General features: G+C 53.6%; 1 protein-coding gene across 1 annotated transcript in view; it reads left to right on the top strand.

Annotated features, from left to right (window-relative positions):
- Window positions 1-24,255, top strand: part of ZC3H3 (zinc finger CCCH-type containing 3) — a 137,199-nt gene that overhangs the window by 89,868 nt on the left and 23,076 nt on the right. The window contains exons 5-9 of the mRNA XM_083827383.1: window positions 234-427; window positions 7,815-7,899; window positions 10,581-10,739; window positions 13,259-13,328; window positions 18,269-18,400. Coding sequence (XP_083683509.1) covers window positions 234-427; window positions 7,815-7,899; window positions 10,581-10,739; window positions 13,259-13,328; window positions 18,269-18,400 — 640 coding nt within the window. The remainder of the gene's footprint in view (window positions 1-233; window positions 428-7,814; window positions 7,900-10,580; window positions 10,740-13,258; window positions 13,329-18,268; window positions 18,401-24,255) is intronic.

Raw genomic sequence — 24,255 nt, forward strand, 5'->3', positions numbered from 1 at the left:
AACCATCCAAGCCTTTAGAGCTCCATGAAGCTTGGCTAAGCTCCGGGAAGGTCCCACGCCGCCGATTCCCCTGGGGGACTGCCACCACACCTTCCTTTCTCTTTTCTCTTTGCTGCTGGAGCTGAAAGCCAGGAGGTGTCCGCGCAGTGGGATGGGGGCATCGTGCTTGTTCTCAGCTCCTCGTGCTACCTTCCCGAGCTGGTGCTCACCGTGCCTTTATCCCTTTCTTACAGGTCCCCGCTGTTAAACCAAGCGCGCCCCTCGCCGCAGGGCAGCAAGTCCCAGCCCGTGCCGCAGGGCTGGAGGAGCAAAGGCTATCGCTGCATCGGAGGGGTGATGTACCGCGTGTCGGCCAACAAGCTCTCCAAGACGTCCAGCACCCCCGGCCGGGGCAGGGACCTGAGCACCAAGAGCCCCGGCAGAGCAGGTGAGCAGCGAGAATTTCTCCTGGTGCGCACCGAAAACCGGCGGGGCCCCGGCTTCGTGCCGACGTTGGCTTTTAGCCGCTCGTCCCCAGGCTGCGCGTCTGCGGCTCGTCGCCTTCCCGTGGTTCGCTGCAACGCCCGTGGGAGGGGATCCGCCTCTCGCCGAGAAGTTTTTTGGGGAAAAAAAAAAAACCTTTTTAGAAAGCGAAATCCCGAGTTTTGTTGCTCGGAGTTCTTGCAGCACCTGGCTTGCTGAGCACAGCTGGGTGGCGGAGCGCAGGGCTTGCACAGCTCCGACCCAACGGCGTTGGGCATCCCATCGCTGCCACGGGGCATCCCCCAGCTGTTCGTGGCAAGAAAGTAATGGAAAAGAAACAAAAGCTTTAGGAAAGAGTTAAGACAATATAGTTTTTCTTTAACTCAGGGTGCGCCAGGTTTAGAGACACCCTGTTAACGCTTTCTTTCTCCAACCGCAGCGAGGATTGCTAAGTCTTGAAACTTGAAATGGCACCACGAGGTTAAATATATTTGATATGCTCATCAAATCCCGCTCACTATTGACCTAAGAAAGCCGGGAGGGTCGTTCTGTGGATGGAACAGGCGTTTCGACACAGTTCCTGGCTTTCCATTTAGCTTCAATTTGTCTTTTAGCTCCCCCGGTACTTGAGACTCAAGTGTAGCTCTCAGGCAGGACCAGGTTTTTGAGCTGCTCCTAAAGTGGTTTTTGAGTTTCTCTTTGGGGTCAAACGGTTTTGCTCCCGAACTGGTTATTCCTGGGTTATTCCTGGCACCCCCTGGATACCGGTTCCATCAAACAAACCCACAAAAAGCAGGATAGGGAGGGAGGGGAAATAAAAATGTCGTCAGCAGGAGAACTGAGCAGCTCCGGCAAGGTTGGAAACCGTGAAATAAATTAAGAGCGAAGGGCAACAAAGAGTAAATAACTCCCCCGATGCTCACCCGTGGCCGGTAAGGGGTGTGGGAGAGAAAATATACCCGTATGGCTTCTTCTGGAGTCTGCGATCCTGCTGCCTGTGAGCTCGGCTTTGGGGCTGAGTCCGGAGGAGGGTGGGCGAGGATCAGCCTTGGGAGCCTTGGAAAACGGCTCCGTAAATCTCGCTTGGTCGTGGACCAAGCGAAGCCTGGGGTCAGCGATGTCTGTTTTGTTTTTTTCACGAGCTTTGGGATGGGATTTTCCGAAGTGTCCGAATCCCTGAACTCCTGCTGCCTTTCCGTGGGACCAGGCACTGCTCCTGGAGGCTTCCGCGTGCTGCCAGGGGATGTGTTAAATTCAGAGCAATTGTAGGATATGGGGGAAACGGCATGAAAAAATGGGAAGCCTTTTAATGGAGGTGAGACCTTTTGTAGGAAGCCCTTCCCAAGCACAGATCTTGCACATCCCCTGTTTAAAACCCTTGTTCTGAACTGTTACTTTTTGTTGGTGGTGTGGTTTTTTTTTCATTTATCTGAGTGAAGAACTCTCTAAATCTGCCTAGCCACCTGGAAACGGCAAATTCATGCTTAGGGAGCTCAGCAAAGGCTGAGGGTTTCAGCCTGCCCATGAATATCCAGTTCCGGGCTGGAGAAATGAGAAACATTTCTGTTTCTGGCAGAAAAACACCAGCCTAAAGTGGGATTTCTGGGAGAGGGTTGGAGCCAGACCGGTGCCAGACGCTGCGTGGCGGGGTAGCGGAGAGGTGGGAAAGGCTCCTGACGATTTAACAGCTTGGAGTTTGCTTACGGGGAGATATAATTCCGCTGCTCACCCGAATTGATTGGGCTGGTATTTTGTCTTTTCGAGCTCCAGCTACGATCAGAAACGCCATAAAGCTCCCGAACCGGTGCCCGTGGGATGCGGGATCGGTGCCGGGGCTCCGGTCTGGGGAGCACCGGCCCCTGGAGACGTCCGTGAGGAAAGCCCCGTGCCTGTGTTTTAGCGGTTTTTGCCAGGATGCATTTCTCACTGTGCGGAAATATTAGGAAACGTGACAGCAGGACGGCGCAGAAAGCGCTTGATACATCGCAATTAGATGTGGCTTTAATTAAGCGAACCAAATTTAGCAAGTTTCCATGCTGGCAACAAACCTTCCCTTCAGTTCTTTCCGCAACCGCTACGGCGTTGTTCGGGCACGTGAGGGATTTCCGTGAAATCAGGGAAAGGTCCTGGCAACACCGCATTTCGACGGTAAATCTGCGAGGGGGAGTGATAAATAAGCAAGCAGAGAGCAGACTGAAAGCAGCAGGAACGAAATGAAGGTTTGACACAGGCCGGAGAGCAGCCCTGAGCCCACTCGGGGCGCGAGCTGCGGCCGGGGGGGGCAGAGCTATTGCAGCCCGCGACGTGCGCTCGCTCCAGCGGGTTTTCAGCAGCATCCAGATGCTTCCCGTGGGGAAATCTTCCCCTACGTGACTCCGACAGATGCTTGGGAAAGGCAGCAGCTCGTGCTCACGGTGCTGGTGGCCGTCAGGACACTGGGCTCTGCCTGCTGGAGGGATGCTCGTGGCTGTCAGCCAGACCTCGGCGGCTCCTCCGGTGGTAAGGTCGTATTTATTGGTGGCTTTCATTTTTATTTTTTTTTTGGATTGATGTATTTTTTATAAACTCAGAAGGCTTAAAGATCCCTGTCTTCTCCCATGATGGCTGAGCTCCCAGCGGTGGAGGTTTAAGAGGAGCTTTAGGTTCTCACCACGTGCCCCCTAATGCAGCCTGTGACAGCAGGAGGGCGAATTGTTTCTGAAACTCACGGCTGAGTTCAACCCTGCGGGGCTGGGGGGCCTTTCCCCCAATCTCAGCATGTTCCCTCCCTCCATCCTGGTGTGTAACAGCAGTTCCTGCCTCAGTTTCCCCATTCTGCCTTCGTGGCAGGGTGAGGAGCTTGGCGACATCCCCACTGGCGGCTGGTAAAGGGGATTTCAGATGCGATAGGGGATCTTGGTAAAAGGAGGGGGGAAAACAGCCCTACATAGGCTGTGATGCAGGGAGGCACGTGCCTGAGAAAAGTGCACTCTTGGCTCCTTTTTACCAACTAATTTGAGAAGTGCTGAGCGCCGCAGAAACGCCCTTTCTGCATTTGCACAGGTGGCAAAACGCTCAGCGCTGCCGTCGAGCCGGCGACGGTGCCGGGGGCTCGCGGGAAGGATGCGCCCTCCATGTCACGGGCATCCCTTGGGGCTGGGATTGCTTAATCCCATGTCCCATTAGAGTTTAATCCCTTGGGGCTGGGATTGCTTAATCCCATGTCCCATTAGAGCTCAATCCCTTGGGGCTGGGATTGCTTAATCCCATGTCCCATTAGAGCTCAATCCCTTGGGGCTGGGATTGTTTGTCCCCTTTTAATTCGATTGCTTGATTTTGGGATTCATTAATCCCTTGGTCCCTTCTGAGCTCAGTCACTTGCCTTTGTAATTGCTCGATCCCTCGGCTCCTTCAAGCTCAAACCCTCAGGTTCGGGATTGCTCGCTCCCTCGGCTCCTTTTGAGCTCAGCCCTTCGGTTTTGGGATTGTCCAGCCGCTCAGTCCCTTGGCCCCTTCTGAGCTCAACCCCCTCGGTTTGAGGACTGCTCAATCCTCGTCCCCTTTTAGCTCAGTCCCTCGGGTTTGGGACCCGGGTCTCCTCGAGGAGCGGGGCGTGCAGAGCTCGGGAGATGCTCCAAGCTCCTCGCACGCCTCCGCCGAGCCGGTCACGCAACGGCGCCGAAAACGCTTCGTTAATTGAGCGTGCCTCGCTAATAACGAGACGCCTGAAGCAGGGACGTGCTCGTTCCTGTTGGGAGCCGGGCTGCAGGCAAGGGGGGGGGAGAAGCGTGCCCAGCTGCTCTCCCGCAGCGCCAGCGCATCCCCTCTAACGTTGTTCCCTTCCAGAGGGGCTTGTGCCGGCCGGTAGGTGAAATAAATCGCCCCCGGCAGCTGCTGGTGCTGATGGTCTGCAACGGTGGAAGCCACTTAAAACGACCGATAATTAAAGAAATAAATTTCCCGAGTGCCGGCCTCCAAAGTTTTGGTTCAGCACTGAAGGCAGGAGAGCCCGGCGAAACGAAGGGCGCCCCAGCGCGTCCCAGTGTCGCCAGCGCTGCTTCTCCTCCCTTCCAGGCTGTTTCAGGTGCTGCACAGTATTAAAAAACAAAACAAAACAAAAAAAAAAAAACAACAAAAACCAACAAATGACCTACAGCACACGCACAAACGCTTCTTTCCACGTTTCCATCGCAGCTGTGCTGAGGTCCCGGTAAAGGGACTCCGGATACGAGCGCTAAAGTCGTTCCTAAATAATTAAGCAGGTAATAATTAACAGCACTCCCTTGGCAATATTTGTGGCTGGCCCGAACGCGAGGGAAGATGCTGAGCGCCCTGCTCAGCGCGCGCGTTCGCTGCAGGAGGAGCCCTGGGGCGAGAGGGGCCCCGTGGTGAGCTGGGTGCCTGGCGCATCCCGCGCCGCATTGCTCCCAGGCACAACTCGGGGGCTGCAGGGGAAATCCTTTAGGGGAAATCCTTCAGGGGGAATCCTTCAGGGGGAATCCTCCCCTGGAGGAGCGGGACCAGGGACCGGGGAGGGAACCCATGAGCTCCCAGCTGGGTTTGTGCTCCGGGGAAAAACATCAGGACTAAGGTGGGGGTGCTGGCGGAGGGGCACGGCCTCCACCCCGCTCATTTTAACCACGGTTGGTGCTTGGGGAGCCCCTTTGGCAGGGCTGGATTGTTCCCCTTCATCCTTTTCCGATCCAAATCCCAGTTTTGGAGCGGGACAGGCTGGGCAGAAGCAGGCGCTGCGGAAAGCCCCGCGCCGAGGGACCGGAGCCAGGCTGTTGGTGCTGCTCGCCTGCGGATTCCTTCAGAGCCGAGGGAAAAAAAAAAAAAAAAAAAGTAGTTAGGCTGTAGCCCCTGCTATTAATCATAGCTGTAATCATGCATTTAATGAACATGACAGCTCCCGTTCCCTCCGGAGAGACGCGCCGAGCCTCCCGGCTGGGTTAGGTACAACAATCACTTCCCAGCGCTTGCCATCACCGCGAGCTGCCGGAGCAGCCGGCGTCGGCTGCGGGTGATGCATGGAGAGGAGCAGCCCCGTTTGCACGGGCCGCGGGTTTCCTTACAGATGATGCGCCTCAACCCGACTAGATCATTAAGGGGAAAAAGAGGAAAAAAAAAAATAAAAAGGCGGAGGGAGAAAAACACCTGTCCCTTACGCGGGGTATAAAATATCAAGCCTGACGCCGCCGTGCTGTGTGTAATCAGTTAAAAAGCCCTTAATGTGCAGTTCCTTGATGCTCTCCCCAGCAGCTTTTTTTTTTATTATTTATTTCTTCTTTTTTTTTTCCCTCCTCTTGTTCCCTCTGCCTTCACGGAGGAACTCGCCGTGCCCCTTCTTTCAATCTCTGCAGCAAGGGACTTTTATAGGACCGGCAGCGCTTGGTCCCGACGCCAATGCTCTCCCCGGCGTGCTGAGGTCCTCTCGTGCAAAATCGTGTTGCGTCTGAAGAAAGGCCCCGGCGAGACCCTCCCAAGATCAGAGTCAAGCCCTGGGGGCATGGTTTCAGCATTTTGTTTCGTTTAATCCGGAGCCTGCTGCCGTGCTCCCTGGGGGGATCACACACCAGCACGTCTCCTGTTTTTACATTTAACCCCTCTCCAGTCCTCCGTGTCCTTGCTCTGCCCCGGTTTCACACCGCGTGGGTGACTCTGGTAATGCAGAGAGACCCCAAATCTCCACCTTGCTTCTGTCCTGCTCTGACATTGATCACTTAACGTTTTGTTGTGTTGCTTCGAAGAAAAACCTGGGCTGCTTGGACCCTCCTATGGGTGTGGGGCGATAAATCCCCCTGCCTGCATCCCCTCGCTCGTTGCTTTGAGGTCTGCAGAGCACTTAAACTTCTTTTTGCACGGTGGAAAGGCTTCTAAAAACGACACCCCGCGTTCCCTGCTTAAATCCCAGGAGATGGAAGAGAGAAACGAGGCTTCGCCCCTTTCCAGGCTGCTGCGCGTTAACGGGCTCCGCGCGTTAATTACGGAGCTTCTGAACCGGCGGCATTACGCAGCCGATGGGCTGGCTCCTCCTGGGTAAATATTTAGGCAGTTCCCTATTAGTTGGGTGAGGATTTCCACTCCGGGTGAGCGATTAGGAGGTTTGACGGCGTGGAAGCTCGTAGGAAAGGTTTCTGTGCCTGCTGCCAGGCTGCTGCCTCGCTGGACGTGGCCGGCACAGCGGCCAGGCTTTTCTGCAGATTTTGGGATGGAAGGGAGCGATTCGCAGGCGTGCAAACTGCCTGCAGGCTGCAAATTAATTCACAGCACCGTCACCTGTACCGGGGGACGTGCGGCGCCCAGCCAGCATCGCACACGTTCAGTCCTCCCAACAATTTCAATGGTTTTAGTCTGCGTATAATAACCGCGAGTCTTCTTGCGGGAAGATAAAAGCTGTGCAAAAAATATATATATATATTCACCTGTGGATTTATTTTGGATATATATGCACTTAAAACCAGCTGCATGAGACCGTTGCAGCCTTTATTTATTTACCTCTTGATTTATTTAGTGGTTCCCCTGCTCTGGCAAGGATGTGGCTGGCAGGCTGTCTTAAATAAAAGGATGGTGCATGGGGCACGGGAACGCACACGTACCCTAGAGTCTGCTTTTCTGCCCGGGGGAGCCCACTCCTGGGATGGTTTCAGCAAACCATCTGCTTTTTTTTTTTAAGCAAAGACCCGTGCCGGCATCCCGCAGCGGGGCTGCCTGACGCCCCGATGGACAGGCACATGCCACCAGCGTCGGCATCGCGCCTGCGCCGTCGCTTTTTATTTTCAGAGGGAACAGCTGGGGTTTTGCCGGTGCCAGCAGCCAGAGTGACAGCTCGAGCGCGGGGGGAGCTATCAAATCCCGCTCACTCACTCCCCAGCACGCCCGGGCTGGCAGGTGAGTGACTGAGCCGCGCTCGTGCCACCTGGAAAGCCGCGCGCCGAGCCTTTATTTTCGATTCACTCTTCCCTACGCCGCTCGAGGACGATTTAATTATGTGCGAGCACGGACTCGAGGCAGCTGCTGGGCTTCCCCGGGCTGCTGCAGGGAGCATGAGCTGCCTCTGCCCAGCCTCCAAGGTTGCTCCAGTGCATGCGGGTTCCCCCGGGGGGGTTTCCCAGCAGGTTTGAGCGCGGAGGAAAAGGGCACCTGATGCATTTGGAGCCAACAAGGAGCCCTTTTTGGCAGGGCTCCTCCTTGCTGTGGCAGGTCCGGAGGTGCCAGCGGCAGGCAGGTCTGCGAAGAGCATCCTCAGCTCTCGTAGCTGCTGCTCTGTGTTAGCACCGAGCTGCCAACGTCCGCAGGAGTTCCTGCCGAATTTCTTGCTTGGGAGCAAATCGTCCTGAACGTGTCTGTGTTTCTTTCTCTGTTTCGAACAGCGAGGCTGAGCGGCACGCCCGGCAGTACTGGCTTCTCCCCATCCGGTATCCTGAACCGATCCGCTACGAGCCGCTACATTGCCAGGTCTGTACCCGCGGGGAGGATCAGCACGCTCCCCCTCCGGATGCTGCGTGTGGTTTATGCTCAGGATGGGGTCAGAAGCTTGGTACGAGGCTGTCTCAGTGGCTCTTTGCTCGGTGGAGGACCGAAGCACCGCTGGTTTTCCCCCATCCTCTGCCGGGAGGCGGCTGTAAACTCAGCAAAAAACACTGGTTCCTGCTTTGAAAGGTTCTCTTGAAAGGGTGTGAAAGGTTAGTAATGGATATCAGCACCTTTCTGCGGGCAAGGAACGCCAAATCCTGCTCCAGCCCTCTCTGAAAGTCCCTTTTTAAAACAAAAGCCATATTGTTCTCGAGGGCAGCAGCGTCACTGTCACCTGTATCGCAGCAGTTTGTTGTTTTATTCCCCTGATCCAAAGAAGTCAATCCCCATTCAGCCCAGTAAACTTGCAGGTTTTCCTTCTTGCTGGCTCTGCTGAGCTTTCCCAGCTGGGAACCAGCGCTCGATGGGTGCTCAGCCCCTGCAAACCAGTAACCCCCGGCACCGGCAGGGAAGCACCCCGAGCACAACGGCGCGTCGCTGCCCTCCTGACTTCCCCATCGCCTTGCTTCTGTGCCACAGATGTGCCGCATATCATCGCGTCCTTAAGTGTGAGCTCTTGCAGACAAGCCCCTCTTAATTGTAGTAGACTGAAATTTATCCCCGAAGCATGTTGGTTCCAGATGTCTACACAGACATAGTGCCAGATTCTAGCTATATTTTATCGTCTCCTATCATTTACACCAACTGATTTAAAGTCTGCTGTCAAAGTCAATTGATGGTAGAGTCCAAATTCAGTGCTGGCCACAGAGGTCCACGTGCTGGTGGCCTGGCTGAGTACCTCAGGTAGCCACCGTGTTGACTGTGGGAGAGCCCTTTATCAATGTCGCAATTTCAGCAAGGAAAAACTCTTTTTCTAAATGCTTATCATGCCATGTAGTGGCTTGCCTTGCGATAGCCTCAGAAGCACCACGGGTACCAGGAGGCACGTTGTGTCAGAGCTTGCCGTCCCCACATCCATGCACAGTGGCAGTGCTGATGCTGAAGCAGAGAGAGGGCTGGAGAAGGGCTATCATGTTCAGCATTTTGTCTGCATGAAGTTTTCTTAGTACATTTCAACGGCAGAGCTGCAGATGGTCAATATAGAGGTAAAAATATGCATTCTCGCTCTAAAATAGTCTCCTTGCTACTGTGACCCCTAGGCCAGTGACTTGGGCTGATGTATCCCCTGAACTGCTTGGTGTTTGTAGCCTGTGCTGCATGAGCCCAGCACAAAAAAAGGATATTTTCTGTCTCCCTGTGTTCATAAAAACTGCTCGGAGCTCTCTCCATGCTCACAAAGTCAATGGAGATGGTCATGTTCCTGGAGGGATCTCTGAAGGTCTCTGTATGGGCTCTTGCACCAAAGGGTCTCTTATCCCTACACCGTATCTCTGAGAAGGACTGGTAAAACGTTCTCTGTACCATCCCATAAACAGTAATAGAGGACAATAAAATCCCCCTTTTGTCTTCTCCTGGGTGAGCAAATCAGCTCATGGCCTCTGCTCAGATGTCCAGTGCTCCGGCCCCAGCTGTCTTGGTGGCCTTTCGCTGGCCTCGCTGCCGTCCTCCACTGTCTGTGTTGTCCTGGGAGCCCCAGAGTGGGCCTGGTATGCCCTGGTGGTCTCACAAGTACCAAATAGCGGGGGTAGATCCTCTCCCTCATCCTCCCAGCTGCATTCTTGCTTGTACAGCCCAAAATGTGATTGACATCATGGCCTCTGCTATGAGGAGAGGCTCAGGACTCTTGGGTCGACCCCTTTGGAGAAAAGAAGGCCAAGAGGAGACCTCACTGCTCTCTGCAGCTTCCCGAGGAGGGGAAATGGAGAGGGAGGTGCTGGTCTCTGCTCCCTGGTGGCCGGTGGTAGGATACATGGGAACGGCACAAAGCTGCCTCAGGGGAGGTTCAGACTGGGCATTAGGACAAACTTCTTCACTATGAGGGTGGTCAGACACTGGAACAAGCTTCCTGGAGAGGTGGTTGGTGCCCCGTGCCTGGCAATGTTCAAGCGGCTTTTGGACAATGCCCTTTAACTTTTGGTAGGCCCTTGAAGTGGGCAGGCAGTTGGACTGGATGATCTTCCAAGGTCCTTTCCAACTGAACTGTTCTGTTCTGTTCTGCTCTACTCTGCTCTCTACTCTACTCTACTCTACTCTACTCTACTCTGCTCTGCTCTACTCTACTCTACTCTACTCTACCTCAAGGGCACCTGGCTGACTACTACTCGGTGCCTTGTTGTTCCCCAGGGTCCCCAGGTCATCTTCTGCAGAGTTGCTTTCCAGCATGGGTTGGAAAGGACCCTTGAAGACCATCTGGTTCAGTCTCCCTTTCACTAGATCAGGTTGATCAAAGCATGTGGCAGTTCTGTACCAAAAGCAGAAATTTCCTCGGAAATTGGCCTCATCTTGCAGATTTTTAAAGATTCAGTGTGAAGTTGTCCAGAAGTCACAAAGAGCTAGAGCTTATGGCCCAGTACGAATTTTCTGAATATCTCCCTCCCTTTTCAAAGTGGAACTGTGCTTCTCTGTGATTTTGGGTACGATTGACCCATTTTCTCTGTGCCACTGTATGACGTTGCATTGAAGTTGGAAATGTTACCACAACCTGTCTGTCTTGCTCTGTTTAGCCGTGCTGTTCAGCGGAGTTTGGCCATCATTCGTCAAGCCAAGCAGAAGAAAGAGAAGAAGAAGGAGTACTGTATGTACTACAACCGCTTTGGCAAGTGTAATCGAGGGGAGAACTGCCCCTACATCCATGATCCAGAGAAGGTGGCCGTCTGCACCAGGTATGGATGGATGCTTTGAGCATCCACATGCTTTGAGCCATCACTGGGTCATCAGTTGGCTTCAGTGCTTGCTCATGTGATATTCCACAGGGAAAAATCCCGATAATGGAGGTGTAAGAACATGAGAATTGCTGGGCTGGGTCAGGCCCAGGGTCTGCCCAACGCTCTGGGGTTGGAAGGTGCCTTCAGGAGGAGGACAAGATGAGGCTCACAGAGGACTCTTTCTTTTTTCTGGGGCCTCTCAGCTTCTGACAGTGAAACCCTGCTGCCTGGTAGGGTTTGTAGTTGGTAGAGGTTGCCACCAAACCATCTTGTAATAGTCAGCAATTCTCTTCTTTTTTGATTTTGTCCTTTCTTTAATGCGTGATGTTTATGGCAGTGGGTTGCATAACAGAATTGGGCTCTGTGTGAAAAATGCTTCCTCAACGGGCTGCTTGACTGTTAGCTACCTCCTCGTTCATGAGAAGAATAGGATAATAATTCCCTAATCCCCTTCTGTGCACCATTTATAACTCTGTATAGTCTTCCCTTTCTATCCAAATTTGTCAGACAAGAGAATCCTGATCTATTTAATCTCTTCTGGTGCTTTTTTTCTGAACTTACGCAACATTTGAGACCTATTCATGCTAACTAAGCATCACATTAACACTCTTAAGTTAAGTATACATGCATTAGATATTTGGTGCAGCTTCTAGGAACTACAGAAATATTTACTTCACAATTTGGAGGTGGATGCTATCACCTGTACACTTATGCCTGCTAAGTAATCATATCATATCATAGTGCAGAAGAACTAAAAAGATTTAAAAAAATGTAGTAAGAACCTGTAATAAGATCAAATCAACATTTCTTAAATATAGTCAGAACAGTAATCCTTAGCCGTTAGTTATTACTGGCAGGTTGAGAATGCCATCAGAGTTTGCAAGGTGGAATCTGAGGCTAAAATATTTAGCCAGGCCCTGAAAAGGCCATCCAACTCGAACAAACTGCTTCATGGGTTCTGGATAATACTTGTTGGAGTTGATGGGGGCAGATGGTGCAGATGTCAGAGTAGCCTGGATTTTGGCTGAATGATCTAAGAGCCTGCCCTCGCCGTGTACCAGGTGATTTCTGCCTGGCAGCATCTATCAGAGACCAGTTCATAGGATCATAAGGGTTGGAAAAGACCTTCAAGATCATCTGGTCCAACCATCACTCTACTACCACTACAACTACTACTACGTACCACAACTACACTTGTGTCGTTTGGAGCTGACATGTTGCCCAGACCAGCTCAGATCTGTGCAACGCGTTTGAGTCCTTCAGCCTGTGACGCCAGGCAGCAAAGAGACTTGGTAATTTATTACAGGAGAACTGATTAATGTAGCCAGCTCATTATACCTGCCCAACAGTTGATTAAACTATATTGTTAGTCGTTTAAAAAGCGTAGAAAAGCCAACTCCACTGATGAACTCTTAGAGTAATTTCTCCTTGAAAGTGCTGCTGTGCTAGAAATCATTGGTGGGTTGCACAAAGCTCCGTGGGAGACAATACAGAAGGAAAAGTGACTTTTAAAAAAGAAGAAAAATAAAAAATAAATGAGTTTCTAAAACCGATTTTACTTGCTTGCACTCAGTTTCTCATCCTCATGAGCACCAAGACATATGTGTCCAAGGTGTGAGGATTACTTCTGGTGACACAGAGGATTAGGATGCTGGCTACTGAGTCCTCATTTTGACTCCTTCGTTCTTCTTATCTTGAGGAGTAAATCAAGTTGTTGGCTGTGCTACTTGCTCACCTTAGGAATCCCTGCTGCTTGTGCTGTTTTGAGTCTCCATCCAACCCTGGGATGGAGAGCCCTGGGCATACTGGGGAGAGCCCTGGGCGCACTGGGCAGAGCCCAGCGCAGGGCCCTGAGGGGCGGCAGGGCCTGGAGCCCCCCTGCCATGAGGAGAGGCTGCGAGAGCTGGGGCTGCTCGGCCTGGAGAGGAGGAGGCTCCGGGGGAGCTCCCCCACGTCCCTGCGGCCCTGCAGGGAGGTGCGAGAGGCCGGGGCCGGGCTCTGCTCAGGGGGCCCCGGGGCCAGCAGCGGAGGCCGCGGGCCCAGCCTGGAGCCCGGGAGGCTCCCCCTGGCCCCCAGGCAGCACTGCTGGGCCGGGCGGGTGCCGGAGCCCTGGCACCGGGACCAGGGGCTGGGGGCTCCTCTTTGGGGTCTCCCCAAACCCACCAAGCCTCGGGGCTGGGCACCCTGCTGTAGGCCCCTGCTGTGGCGGGGGTTGACCTGATGGCCCTGAGGTGCCTGCACCCTCCGCCACTCTGTCATTCAGTGCCTTGCTCTGCCTACTAATAAGCAGCCAAATACAGGGAAGGAGCAAAATCTGTCAGCAAAGGGACCGATTTACGGCCTGTTACAGGCTTTAACAACGAACTCTGCAGTGGTCATGTTAATTTGCGGGGGTATTGGGCCAGGAAGAGACTCAAAAAGTCGCATTTTGTGACCCACCTGATCTCACACAACCCTCTCCTCTGGTCTTTTGGCAGGTTTCTCCGTGGCACATGCAAGAAGACGGACGGGAATTGCCCATTTTCCCACAAAGTTTCCAAAGACAAGGTCTGTATGGCTTCCTAATGAGCTCACCGCGGCTTTATTAGAGAGCTGACCTACAGAGGCAGCGTTTATGACGGCTGTAGGGAAACCTGTGTTATAGAGTGCTTCAAATAGAGTTCATTTGTAGTTTGCTTGCCAAGCTGTTCAGGCTCATTACGGGGTCAGAGCTTATAATGGGAGCAGAGTGCGCCTCTTAAAGCAGCGTGGTGAATCACTAGATTAGTGCGCTAAGCAGCGGATTGGAAACCAGAGCACCTGGGGCTGCTGGAAGTATCAATAACACGTGTTGGGTTAAGGAGTACTTAAACTCAGAGGGAAAGAGCACGGGAGCATTGTTTGCTACGTCTAATCCTTATTTACCTCTGCCAGATCACCCTTCCTTCCAGCTCAGCCCACGCTGGGGTCAGACAAGGACGATGCTGCAGCATCCGGGAGCTTTGAGGCAGAAATTAACCTTTCTAAAAAGCCAGGCAGAGAAACTCCCTGGCAGACCGGCTTTTGATTCCATCATCGTTTTCATCCTGCTTGGTGTATGTGGGGCTCTGTGGTTTTATTACGCAGTGCCAGGTGGAAAAATAATTAGGTTTTCTTTTAGTGATGATCAGCTGACAATTTAGCAGGCTAACCTCTGTACGGTGGCAAGGATTTCCAGTCGGACGTAGCTTTGGAGAGCTCAGGCTTTTCAGCTGAGGTGAAGTTGGTGCTGAAGGTTAAGTGTGGCTGCGGGTCCTTCACCGAGCTGGGAAGTGCATCGAGCATGTGTTTACGTGCTGTTTTAGCGGATTTGCAGGAACACTTCTCTACTACTGCCAGAGAATCACCCAGAAGAGAGCAGGAAGGTTAATCCCACTGGGGCACTAAAAATACAATGAGTGGGGTCACTGCATGGGGGGAGCGCTTTGTGACTGGTCCCATTGTTGGGGTGGAGATGTCAGAAGCTGGGATGGGAATGAGAACTGGTTTTCGTAGAGAAACCCATGAGGCTCAGTCTTTCCTCGTGGTATGTGATGAGCCTGGCTATGGGTTTGGCACGTTGTTGGAAGTGACTTTGCCAAAGCTTTCACGGCTGTGCCTGGGGCAGGGCAGGGACTGGAGCTTGGACAGGCTGGACCAGATGGACCCAGAGGTGTCTCCCAGCCTCTGCCATCCCGTGATTCTCTGGTCACTGCCCTCATTCCCCTGTCCAGCATCGCGTAGGTAAACCACAGCGCAATTACTGCCTGTAAAGGATTTAACCCATGGGGCTCACCGGCTCTTGTCAGCATCTGAAGCAGGACCTTTTCCTGCAGCGGCTGCCTTTGGCCGTGCAGTTTTTCTTGTCTCCGTTCTCCCTGTCTGCATACGGCATGCTCGTTGTCGGTGAGGAGCTCATAAGTCATGCCGGTGGTGAGCGGAGTCGCTCCGAGCGAGACACAAAGCACCATATGTTTTTTACATGGCTCTCTCTTCAGAGTCACTTAATCATGTGTATATAAAGTAGAGGAGATAGACTGGGGACAGCTGTACTCCCTGACTCACGGCACGACGAGGACGGATGGGGATGAGAACTGATAGAAGGCAGGAGGGCTGTTGGAAGTTGTTTTTTTTTTTTCCCTATAACGTGTAGCGAGACTTCAGAAATACAGAAGCCAAGGAAGAAGAAAGGCTTGCAAAGGGACTGGCTGTTTACATGGCTGTTGGCGTATCATAGCACAGATTTGGGGTAGATATTGGGGTAAGATGGTTTGTAAAAGCGCTGCTGCTGCTTTACGCTGCAATAACTGGTGTGCACGCGACCCGCTGCCCGTGCCCCTGAGCTGAAGGATCGGTGCCGATCCAGACGGTGCACAGCTTCCATCTGTACCAGTGACTTCAGTGCTCTTGGGGTATTTCAGCAGGTGTTAGAGCCTGGTTTTGGCCCCAGGGCAAAAACCTGTGCAAGATTTGGGATAGCCAAAGTGGCCCCACGGGGCACAGGGGTCTCTGCCCGCCTCGCCTTTCTCCTTGGCAGGCGCGTGTGGTCCCGCGAAGCGTCGTCACCGCAGGCTGAGCGCTTACATCAACGCTCCTCCGCGTGAAGCAGGCGGGTGCCAGCCCTCTGACGTGCCTCAGAAACGAATATATTCCGGAGCAGGTGTTTTCTAGCCACGCACGTCACGCTCGGCAGGGAAGGAGGATTACTTGTCGCGGGATTAGGCCCCCCCGGAGCGCTTCGGAGGTCTCCGCTTGCCCCGTGCTAGTCGTCAGCGCGGGCTGGAAGAGAAGCAAGCTCCTCCGCGGAGTTCAAGCCTGCTCAGGGTGATTTATAGCCGCGGGGAGCCAGCTGCCCAAAGCGAGAGGCGACTCCGCTCTTCAGCTCCCGCGGCTCCCTGTTAACCCGGGTGATTACTAGCAGAGGTGCTGGGAGCCTCATTTATCAACCAGCGCACCCGGGGAGGAAGACAGGAGAAGCCGTTCGGCAGAGGAAGGCAGCGTTTTCCCCGCTCACACCTTTTGCCAGGCAGGCCCTCTATTCAAGTTGGAGCTTTAATAGGGTTAATTAATTGTCTCCTGGCGCTCAGCGGCAAGGAGGTGGTGGCTGGGGGCTCCCCGGCGGTGCCCGAGGTTTTGCAGATGGCCCCGTTAATTTCTTCTCGATTTCTCTTTGCAGATGTGGGGGGCACCCAGATGCTCAGGGTGCCATCAGGGGAGCTCTGGGGCGTTGTCGTTATGTGTCCCACCTCGGTGGGAAGTCACCGGGATGGGTCCTGTGCCTGATCCCAAGCTATTGATTTGAGGACAAAACTCTTACTCGACCTGTGCGTACCTCAGTTTCCCCACTGAGAACTGGGGACAGTCCCTGTGTTTTACGCACGGAGGCTGTGTGGGTTCAGCTGTTACAGGAGTGAGGCAGCAGCGAGCTTTTCCCCATCCTAAACAGCCAAATCCTTTCCTTCCCCAGCCGCGGTCTCGCTCCAGGGATGCTCCCTGCTCGCTGCCCCGGAGCAGAGCGCTGCTCCAGATGGGCACCGTGCCTCGCAGATGGCTTCAGAAGCAAAACCGCCCCTCCAGCAGTGGAAAAACCGTGGCAGAAAAACCTTTCCGGAGGACAGGGGAACCTGAAGCTTGGGGTTTTGTACCGCAGGGGGGGGATTTTGTGCAAAGCCCTTGGCTGAGGAGCAGCCACAGAGGCGCTGCTCGGGGCTTTCCGTGCGGCGGGGCAGAGCCTCCAGCACATCCCAGTGATTTAGGGGAACCGGTAAATGTGAATGAATGGGTTTGTGACTGAAGGTTAGCGAGAGGCTAGGGCTCGGGCAGCCGCCTGCTGCTGCTACAACAGCTTTTCCCCTTGAGGAACTCGAAAAGAATCAGCATTTTTCTCCCTAATAGAGCTTCAAAACTCTGTTGTGAGCAATTTGGAAATTCACGTTGAGTTTCGGGTTCATTAGCTGCTGGCTCCAAAGCGTGTACATAGTCAAAGCTGTCTAATATGGACGCACCGCACCAGTGCCTTGAATTAATGTTATTGTTATTTGTGTGGACGTAGTGGGGTGCAAACAAGGTTAATTGAAATGAGAGCGCTGCTTCCTCTTGATAATGGCTCAGGCTTGACAGCTAGGAGGAGTTTATTTTTGTATAAGAGCTGGCTTTATTATCCCTTTTTATTAGAGCTAATTTGGGCTCTATATCAAAAACTACATTAAGGGAATCATTTACGGTCACACCACCACCAACAAAAAAGATAGCCCCAGAGCCCTGTCCTTTATGTTAATGCCCGCAGTTAAAAGACAATTAAAAATAAACTCTTCTCTCTTAAAGCACCCTTTGTTTTCTTTCCTCTCTCTCGGCTTCCCCCTCCCCTCCCTCCCGCGATTTCTCCCTCTCTCTTTGCCTCGAGTGAGCCGATTTAGTCAAAACCCCACCGTGCCCTTCAGGGAAAGGGGCTTTTCCCGCGCCTGGCGTCGGCTGCGCTTAGCGCGGAACGGTAAAAATGGGTTTGGGGACACTTGAACCGGCCGAGACGGGTGAGCAAGAGGGATCGGTAGCGCGCCGAGCAGTAAGTAAATTTTACATTTAGGGGGCTGAGCAGCAGGAGCCGGGCGCGGGGACGAACCGAGGCGGTGCAAAGCGCCCGCTCCCGTCGGCGAGCGGTAGCCGGTGAGTTAAGGACGGTGAAATATTGCAGCGGGCTGGCAATTCGGTTTTAATGAGAGCAGCTGTGCGGAAGGTGAAGTTTGTGGTTTGAGGCGGAGGACGAGGAGGATCCTTGCTCTCTTGCTTTTTTTTTTGTTGTTTTTTTTTTTTTTTCCGCCGGCTGTGGCGATGCTGAAGCTGGGGAGCAGCGAGCGGGGCCGCGCCCCACGCATTTATGTGCTGGGACAGAAGGAGCCAGAGCTCTCCTCCTCCTTTCCCTCGCTCCTGGAGCATCCCTCCTCTGGCGTGCAGGGTCCCCCCCTTAGCTCACAGCCCTGGGGGGTGCCTTTGTGTGATGCGACTCGCACAAAAAAATAAAAAAAAAAAGCACTTTTCCCCCTTTGCTGAATTGCGAGGGCACCCCTATGCTGCTGGTTTGGCTCTCGGGGTGCCGGAAACCCCCCAGGGGAGAGGGTGGCCGGGCTGGGGCAAGCCCTGCGCTTCTGCTCCGGCTACATCCAACGCATCGCCCCTTGGGACCGGTGTTTGTGGTCCCCGGGAGCACAGTGATGCTCAGGTTGGTATCACGGGCAAGCAAGGAGCCTTCTCTCCTCTCCAAGTTTAGTCGGGAGCATCGGTGCCTGTATCCAGAGGGCCTGCGTAACGCCAGGGCGCTGTGCTGCGAGGCACCACCCGAAGAGCTAGAAACGCCTCGGGGATCAGCCCCTGGCAAAAGGCAGAGATTTCTTTATTTTAACGCGGTTTTATTTCAGCGCCGGGCGTCGGAACGGATCCGGATCGCCACGAGCCGGGGCAGCGCTAACGGGTTTGTCGTCCTCTCGCCCCCGCAGATGCCGGTGTGCTCCTACTTCCTGAAGGGGATCTGCAGCAACAGCAACTGCCCCTACAGCCACGTCTACGTCTCCCGGAAGGCTGAAGTGTGCCAGGATTTCCTCAAAGGCTACTGCCCCATGGGGGAAAAGGTAAAAAGGCGCTGTTTGTGCCGAAGCGGGAGGGGCCCGCGCCGCCTGTTCGGGGTGCCGGCGAGCCACGAGCCGTTTTTCACTCGAGCTACGGCACCGAAGGGAGCCGTAGAGCTGGAAGCTGCCGAACACCTGGATGGGATGAGCGAAACCGAAGGGTTTATTGGCAGAGTGGCTTTGTTTCTTTGCAGGCAGGGAAAAATAGGGAAGGGAACAAATGCAAGAGGCTGGGGCCGGCAGTCGTGGTCTTCTCCTCCTCCGTGCATCCTCTCTGCTTGCCTGCGTGATACCGGGGCCACGTGCGTGAGCAGATAGCAACAGCCCCAGGCACTGCTCGGTTAAATGGATGAGAAGTGAAGGAAGGGGCTTTACACAGACCGAACGGAGAGGTCAATGGTTATTTGCAGCCACGTTGGCTCCATTAAAGCTGGGCACGAGCTCTTGTGGCTCAGCTTTAGCACCAGGAGCGCCCTTCCTCGTGTAACTGCAGGACGCGAGCCTCGAGCTGTGCCTGGGTACGTTCCTGGGGGTTTCCTGGAGTCCGGCTCCCATCCCTGGGTCCTTCTCCTTAGATCAACGCGGCGAAGTCCTGCAGGGACTCGATGTGCACCCAGGGTAGACACGCAACACGTCCCCGAGCTTACGGCACCGTACGTAACACGCGGAGCCCGAGCGAGCGCAGGGCCTGGAGCTGGCTGACAGCTGCTGATTTCCAAAGAAACGTGGAGGCAGTTGCATGCCAAAAAGAAAGAAATTTGGGGTTTATCTCACATCTTCCCCCTTCCTTGTAAGTGCCCCAGGGCCTCCTTTTCCCTTGCTCTGTGGGAAGGAGGAGAGCTGGCCGTGCAATTAATTCCTCCCCAGGCTGATTTAACTTCAGGGTGGTTTAAGTTCGGATGCTTTGCTTCGCAGCCGGGGGCTCCGGGGCCGCGGGGGAGGTGACTGAGGACAAAAGGGATGAGAGGAAACTTGTGATGCTGCTTTGGCTCTTGGGGAGACCTTGTTAACCACCTGCTGAGGATGGGCTCCCTCCTGTAGCTGCATTGGAGAAGGTTCCTGGTACCTCCTGGGCGTTTCTGACCTCCCTGATTCATTTTTGCTCTTTTCTATTCATTTAAAAATGTGTTTGGCCTCTAATTATATACCACTTTTGTCTTTTTGTTAGTAAAGCACATGGTTTTCTTGTCGGGTCCCACAAACAAGGTGTAGGCCACCTTCACTTCGTTCCTCTCGGTGCCATCCCAAGCTCATGAGTCCAGTGACACCATCGCATCAGGGTCCCTGTGCTCCACAACAGACACTCATAATTCAGGAGGGGTAGCCAGTAAATTTGCCAGCAGGTTGAATATTTAGACAAGGCGGACTCTGAGATTTACGGAGACGATGCTCTCTGCTGCGGTGGAGAGCTTTTTGTACACGTGGTGGGATTTCTGTCCGTCCTTTGACCATTTTCTGTGCGGCGGCGTCCCATCCCCGGGGTGTCCATAACCTTGAGGATGCATTTGCTGTGCATGGAAGAAGACATCACATAAATGTCCTGGTTTAATTCAGCCTCTTCCATGAGCCAACAGCAAGCAAGGAGGACGAGACACAAACTTGGGGAACATCTCCTCTCTGAGCTGGAGCCCCTACGCTCAGAACACGCCGGGAGTTTTGCAAACGCTGCTCGAAATCGGCTCTCCAGCTGAAAAAAAAAAAGCGAGGCACTAATGAAACCATAATTTTCGTTATAGAAAGGCTGCCAGATCGCAGGGCACCATCCCAAAAGCGCCCCAGCGGGCTTACAGAGCGGAATTATTTTCTTGCATTTAATAGGTACGCGTGGGTAAGCGTCTGCCTAAGCATGGTTTCGCAGACCGGCTGCTCAGAGAGGTTTCTAACCCCTGCGTGATTTGGGCTTCTTTTCACCGGGGGAGTTGCCGGGATGAGCAGTCAGGAGCTCGGATCTTTGGGCTCCTCTCCTCCTTCTCCATCCCAGGAGCTCGGGTTGACAGAGGTACCGCCAGCGAGGTGCTGGGAGGTCTCAGCACCATCCTTGGGTGCAGGTAGGAGTTGGAGAGCCCGGAGGAGACGAAGGTGCTCGATGGCTGGCAGGAGATGCCCAGCAGGTGGTTTTGCCCAAAGAGAAGGCGAAGCCATGGCGTGTTGGGGTGGATGGACAGGGGTGGAAGCTGTTGGAGCTGTCACCCGTCACCTCTGTCACCGTGCAGAGCCACCAGGTGCCCCCCGAGCTGTCCCAGCACCCCCGACGCAACCGAGGACAGCGCCTTTGGCATAGCAAACCCATCCCTTCTCTGGGAAAAAAAAACAGCTACGGAGCAAAAACCAGGCAAAAGGGAGGAAGAAAAGCCAAAAGTTAGAGCTGTAAGAAAAGCGGGACATCAGCAGGAGTGGAGGGGAAGGCTAATAAATTAGTCCTTGCCTAATTACTTCTTGCGGCGGCGCGCACGGAGGGGACTGCGTGCAGGGTAAACATCTCCCGTGAAGGAAAACAGAGCTGTCCTGCCGCCTCCCTCCAGCACAGCACTAGCCACGCGGGCAGCGGCCCTACAATTATTTTAAAATATTCCAATTTAAATGAAAATATAAAAGAGATATTTAGAATATTTATTCTATTAGGAAAAGTGCTTACCGCGTCACTTTTAGAGTGTCAGAAAAGCATTCTCCTACAGATGATGGATAGCAGCCTGTAATTATATATGGGGAGAAATTGCTGAGCGGGCCATATTTAACTGGGGAGGAGAAATACCAGCTTGGGCCATTAAGGGTTAATTTTATTCTCTAAATAATATAAAAAGTGCTGAGTCCGTGCCTTTGCTCAAAGTAGAAAGTCCTCAAATGGACCCCGGAGAGTTTATAATATTCTCCTGAATCAAGTAAAAATGTTAACCTTGCTTCATAAAACGATGCCTTGTTAAAGATGCGCAGTCCCTTTTCCTTTGAATAATTTAGGCCAGGAGTAAATCTTCTCTCTCGTTCTGCGTCGCCGTGGCCGAGGAGCCGCGGGAGCCGACTGCCCCCAGCCCGAGCCACCGAGGGCGAGGATGGCGAAGGCGCTCGGCGTCCGTGCAGCGTCCTCGGAGGGTAAATTCGGAGGAGGATGCCCAGGAATTCGGGATCGAGGTCCTTCGGTGCCTGATTTGTTCTGGGCTCCTTCTGCCTGCTGTGTTTTTCTCCCTGCGCTCCGCCGAAGAAGCTGTTTTTTTATCAGACCTTCGTAAGAAATGCCCGTTATTATTCATAGTTGATGGCCTGTCGTTGGCGCTGTCGCATCTCGCGTGTTTTCGAGAATTTCTTGCGGGATGCTCCGGCTGATCTGATCAACCTTTGCCCATCCCGTGGGCTCTAACTCTGTGCACACTTTTCGTACGAGCCGTGCTGGTCGTTCTGCGAGCCCGGCCTGCTCTGCCTCCATCAGAATAAGTGGGAACGCTTTAGTTTTGCATTCCCAAATCCCTTTTTCGGGGACACGGACCGTAAAGGGTCCTTGTGCCCCTGGGGAGAGAGGACAGCTCCTGTACGAGTGAGTGGCCACGTCCTTAATTAAGGGAGTTTGACATGATTCAGTCATTTCCAGGAGGTTGCTGGTGGCAGAGCACCTCAGTTTCCAGCATCCTTCCCCGTTCCTGGGTTGTGCGTCGGGAAGCTGCTCCAGTGTGCGTGCGTGCACGTGGATCTACAGCTTCCTAAAGGGAGCAGACCTTCCCCAGCACCACAAAACGGTCCCGTTGGGCCAAGCTGGTCCTCCTGGGCCGGTCACCTGCACCAGAGGAAGCCCAAGGGGGAAGTGGGGAGAGAGGGAAGGGGAAATGGGGCCGCTTGCAGGTGCTCCCCAGGGTGCTCTCCCGTGCCGTGGTACTTGCCGTCGTACCAAGTTTTCGCCGTTAAAATGAGATATTTTAGCGAGCCGCTCCGTGGTAAAAGCTAATCTGGTTCCCCAAACAGATTTCGTTTTCACAGCTCCCCGGATAAGTTGTTGAAGCCCAACAGCAGTTTGCAGTGGAGCACGGGGTCCGGGTGGACACTCCTGGTCGGTGCCACCAGTGACAACACGTTAGCAGTTGCCCACCCTGCGTTACAGCCTAACTAATTCCCCTACATTAATTTTCCACGTCAGGTTTTGCTCCAGGTGCCGAAGGGACCCTGTGGCTGTGAGCAGGCTGCGTGGCAGAGCCTGGAGGGTACAAAGTTGTCCAAGAGGCGATTTCTCTGCCATGCTGCTCCCCTGGCTGTGCCCACGCCGGCTCCCGAAATAATACGCAACGCAAAGCCGCTTGGAAGGTGATGGTGTGCACTGCACATCGCTCCGCTGCTTTAATATTTAATTGCACGGCTGAGGGCTTGCACCCAGGAGCGACAGCAAGTGCTCGTCTGAGTCCCGGTGGAGCGGAGCAGGCATCTTGCGATTTGCTTTAAAGAAGCAAAACTTGACTTTTTGGGAAATTAACTGGGTTTTGGTGCAGCTTCCCAGCATCGCCGGTGTTCTCCAGCCCTCGCAGCGTGTCGCAGCAAAGGCAAGTGAGCCAGCCCGGTGCCCTGCAACTGCTGCCTCCGTAAAATCGGTCGGTATTAAATAAGCTTTTCCCCCATGGCGTACATTAGCAAACATGCTGCATTAAATACCTATCTTCGGATTGTTTCCATCAGCTGCTTTGAAGCCTGTGGGTAAATTGTTCCCCTGTGGGAGCTGTTAAGCAGTAAGGCACGGGGAGATTAAACAACGAGGCCGCTGTGAAAACGCGGGGGGAAATGTAGTGGAATAAATCAGGGGGAAGCTGGGGCCACGAGCTCTGCCGGCCCTCCTGGCCAAGCCGTCACAGCCGGGATGCTCATCCCTAACCTGGCCATCCCCCAAAATCTTTTGGGGAGAGTCTCTCGGCTGAGGGAGACCTAAAATCCACCTAAAATACCCGCAATTACCCTGCCAGCAGGGGCAGCTCTGGGTGGCGCTACCCGCGGAAGTGCCGCTTCCTTGGGGAAAATCATTTCTCGCCCCCAGGTGGAGCGTGTTGGTTTTCGCCACGGCAGCTGCTTCTTTTTCTGCAGAAAAGTCCATTTCGGGGGCTTTTTCGTAGCGGACGATTTGTTCCCGTTTGTGTTTCTCCCATCCGGTGATGCGTCAGGTTGGTTCTTTCCTCCTTTTCTGGTGGAAGCTTAACGGGTTCCCTCTAAAGTTTTTTTTTTCTCGTTTCGTGGATCTGACGTTAAATTTAACACGTTACTGAGCTTTAGGAAAAGCCACGTTAGCTCTATTAGTGGCAGCTGCCAATTTCATGTCTCGGGGGTTTTCTTTTAAGTATCCAGTAGTTGGTTTGGGAGGGAGAGAGCTGCCTGGCATTCTTGCTCCCCTTGCACAGAGCACAGAAGGGTGAAGTTAACACTGTTCATATTGCATATTTAGCTGCTTTGTATTGTTTGCTAGGCAAAAAAGTGATTTTTGCCCCAAAACAGCCATCAGACGTTGATCTTTCTGGGTGTTTCTTCACCCCCCTTTGGTCCCAGGCTGACCGCCAGCCTCCTTGCCTTTTCCTTGAGACGTGCAGCACGTGCAGTCGTGGAGGAACCCGTGCGTGCTCATCCAGATCCCTGCTGCTGATCCTGGTTCTGTAATCACATCTCACCTCCCAGCTTTCGTCCCACACTCATATCCCACCGCGGTGCTGGCCACGCCAGGTGGGGAGGTGCAGGATGCTGCTTCTCCTCCTCCAGCATCGCTGGGAGACAGCAAAGCACTCAGGGGTGCTTCACGGCAGAAGCTTCGTAGCTGTAGGAGTAAGAATAAGGCTCGGAGGAAGTTCTTAAGCTGTGTACAAACCCTTTCAGAATAGTTTCTTTCTTCTCCAGTTTGCTCTTAA

Source organism: Anser anser (genome assembly GCF_964211835.1).
Source record: "Anser anser genome assembly, chromosome: 2".
Lineage (NCBI taxonomy): Eukaryota > Metazoa > Chordata > Aves > Anseriformes > Anatidae > Anser > Anser anser.